Source organism: Gadus macrocephalus, chromosome 3, assembly GCF_031168955.1.
Source record: "Gadus macrocephalus chromosome 3, ASM3116895v1".
In the NCBI taxonomy this organism is placed as follows: Eukaryota; Metazoa; Chordata; class Actinopteri; order Gadiformes; family Gadidae; genus Gadus; species Gadus macrocephalus.
The window spans coordinates 19,010,242-19,012,741 of record NC_082384.1 but is presented as its reverse complement, the minus strand read 5'-3'; the positions used below and the strand labels follow the sequence as shown (position 1 = coordinate 19,012,741).

Genomic DNA, 2,500 nt, shown 5'->3' with positions numbered 1-2,500 from the left:
TCTCAACGCTAACACCTCCCCTCCTCCTCCTGCTCCCTATCTCACTGTTCGAAGGAAAGAGGATGGTGCTGTTTCTATCTCTGCTACAAAAATATAATTAGTTCACACACACATATATATATATATATATATGTGAGTCGAATGTTAAACCGTCGTTAGAGTAGAGGTGTCATTTGTGCCAAATATCCTCCACTACCAAAACATATTAAGGAACATTTATTCAAGATTTTAAATTTCTCAACATATTAATCATACAATGCATCCATGATGTTTTTGTTCCTGTGATGCTGGTGACCTGAATCCATCGATTAACATTCTCTCCGAGTGATGCCTCTGTCCAGATGCCCTGCTACAACGGCCGTGCGTAGCACAATCACACTGTGTTCATTAGTAGAACATTGAGTCCCCGCTTTTTTCTCCACACTCGCCCAGGCCCCGAGTGTAAGCCCACAGCTATCTATGCTAGCCTGAGCAGACTGTTCAGGCCAAATGGCTGTGGAGGATTTTCACTGTGCACACGCTCGATTTTCCTTTCCAATTCACTGGCATCCATTGGACGATTTAGTCGTGTGTTATGTTGATGGGGAATCTGATAATTGGATGGAAGTTCTTGTCTAATAACTGATGATTGGCTGATTTCACTCAAGGGGGCAGCCCTGATATTCCTAAGGGAGCCATTAAGCACACACACCAAGATGTGAGGAGTGTGCGCAACGCTCTGGGGTAGAGAGAGATTGCTTATTAATGGAAGTAGGTCATGTGCTCCTCTCTCTCTCTTTCTCTCCCTCCCTCCCTTCAGAGTACTATGGGGCGGAGCTGCTCTACAAACAAAGATTATGCACTGATATATTTATGTATTTATAAACTGTGTGTCTGCGTGTGTGTGTGTGTGTGTGTGTGTGTGTGTGTGTGTGTGTGTGTGTGTGTGTGTGTGTGTGTGTGTGTGTGTGTGTGTGTGTGTGTGTGTGTGTGTGTGTGTGTGTGTGCGTGTGTGTCTGGTGCATTTGTGAATGCATGTGTGTGTGCGTGTGTATGTGTGTGTGTGTGTGTGTGTGTGTGCGTGCGTGTCTGCATGCATGTGTGCATGCATGTGTGTGTGTGTGTGTGCGTGTCGCGTGCATGTGCGCATGCACATGTCTGTGTGTATGTGTATGCGTGCGTGTGTATGCGTGTGCGTGCGTGCGTTTGCATGTGTGTGTGCGTGCGCGTGTGCGTGTGTGTGTGTGAAGGCTGTCTCCTCTACACCATGCTGCTCTCAGTGGAAACAAGGAGCTGATCTCCCTGCTGTTGGAGGCTCAGGCAGCAGTGGATATGAAGGATAACAAAGGTACACAAGAAAGCACGCCAAATGTCACCACAGAGCTGAAGTTCTATCAGCACAATCTTCTGTCACAGTGGTATAACCCACATTTCCTGTACTCCTGTCATCATCATTATGGGCCACTTCCCGCCCAAAATATAAACAGGGAGGAAATATTATTAAAATGCTTTTACTATAAATATGTCATCCTCATCTTCGCTTCACAAAGCCTGTTGACCGGGTTTTTTTCACGACTTTCCCATCTGGGAAGATTAGTAGCATCTTTCCCCGTCTCATTTCGTAAGGTGTTTACCCAAACTGTAATTCCAAGTTGAACGGTTTAAACGGTTCCATTAATCTTAGCAAACAGCTGAGGTGTTTGCCTGCTGTACTTTTGCGGAATGGAAATGGATGTGTAATTTAAACAATGGAAGCAACTGTAAGCGTACACATTTCTGCATTAATAATGAATAACTCCTTTTAATGAATAACTTATGCGTATCGCAGCATGCTATATCTAACCGATGAAGTCATTAGAGATATTGTAGAAGAATGGGTGCATTGAGGAGGTTTTACTCATATACTCATTTTATGAATGAGTATTAAAGAATTTCAATGTGAGCATTCAAAGTTTAAGTTGCCCTTAAAGGATAGTACATTGTGCGATAATGCGTGTTTGTGTGTTTGTGTGTGTTCAGGGATGCGTCCTCTACATTATGCTGCCTGGCAGGGAAAGACTGAACCAATGAAAATGCTGCTGAAGGCAGGTTCATCTGTCAACGGCCAATCAGACGAAGGGCAGATTCCTCTGCACCTATCAGCTCAGCACGGGCACTATGATGGGGTAATGTCATGTATTTGATGTCAAGTGATTATTATGTTTATTCCGAATGACAATGTAGTAATACAACTATTGTATCTGTGTGCGTGTGTGTGTGTGTGTGTGTGTGTGTGTGTGTGTGTGTGTGTGTGTGTGTGTGTGTGTGTGTGTGTGTGTGTGTGTGTGTGTGTGTGTGTGTGTGTGTGTGTGTGTGCGTGCAGTCAGAGATGTTGCTTCAACACCAGTCAAATCCGTGTATCTCAGATTCAGCTGGAAAAACACCCCTAGATCTCGCCTGTGAATTTGGACGAGTTGGGGTGAGTTCAAACCAAGCAATACACACCCATATAAACACACACACAACATGAACACACAAACAA

At 44.3% G+C, this 2,500-nt stretch overlaps 1 protein-coding gene across 3 annotated transcripts in view; it reads left to right on the top strand.

The window, feature by feature from the left end:
• Positions 1-2,500, top strand: part of si:dkeyp-9d4.3 (caskin-2) — a 113,937-nt gene that overhangs the window by 95,370 nt on the left and 16,067 nt on the right. For all 3 annotated transcript variants that reach the window (XM_060046330.1, XM_060046329.1, XM_060046328.1), the window contains exons 3-5: positions 1,230-1,327; positions 1,999-2,144; positions 2,342-2,437. In XM_060046330.1, the coding sequence (XP_059902313.1) occupies positions 1,312-1,327; positions 1,999-2,144; positions 2,342-2,437 (258 nt within the window). In that variant the 5' untranslated portion in view covers positions 1,230-1,311. The remainder of the gene's footprint in view (positions 1-1,229; positions 1,328-1,998; positions 2,145-2,341; positions 2,438-2,500) is intronic.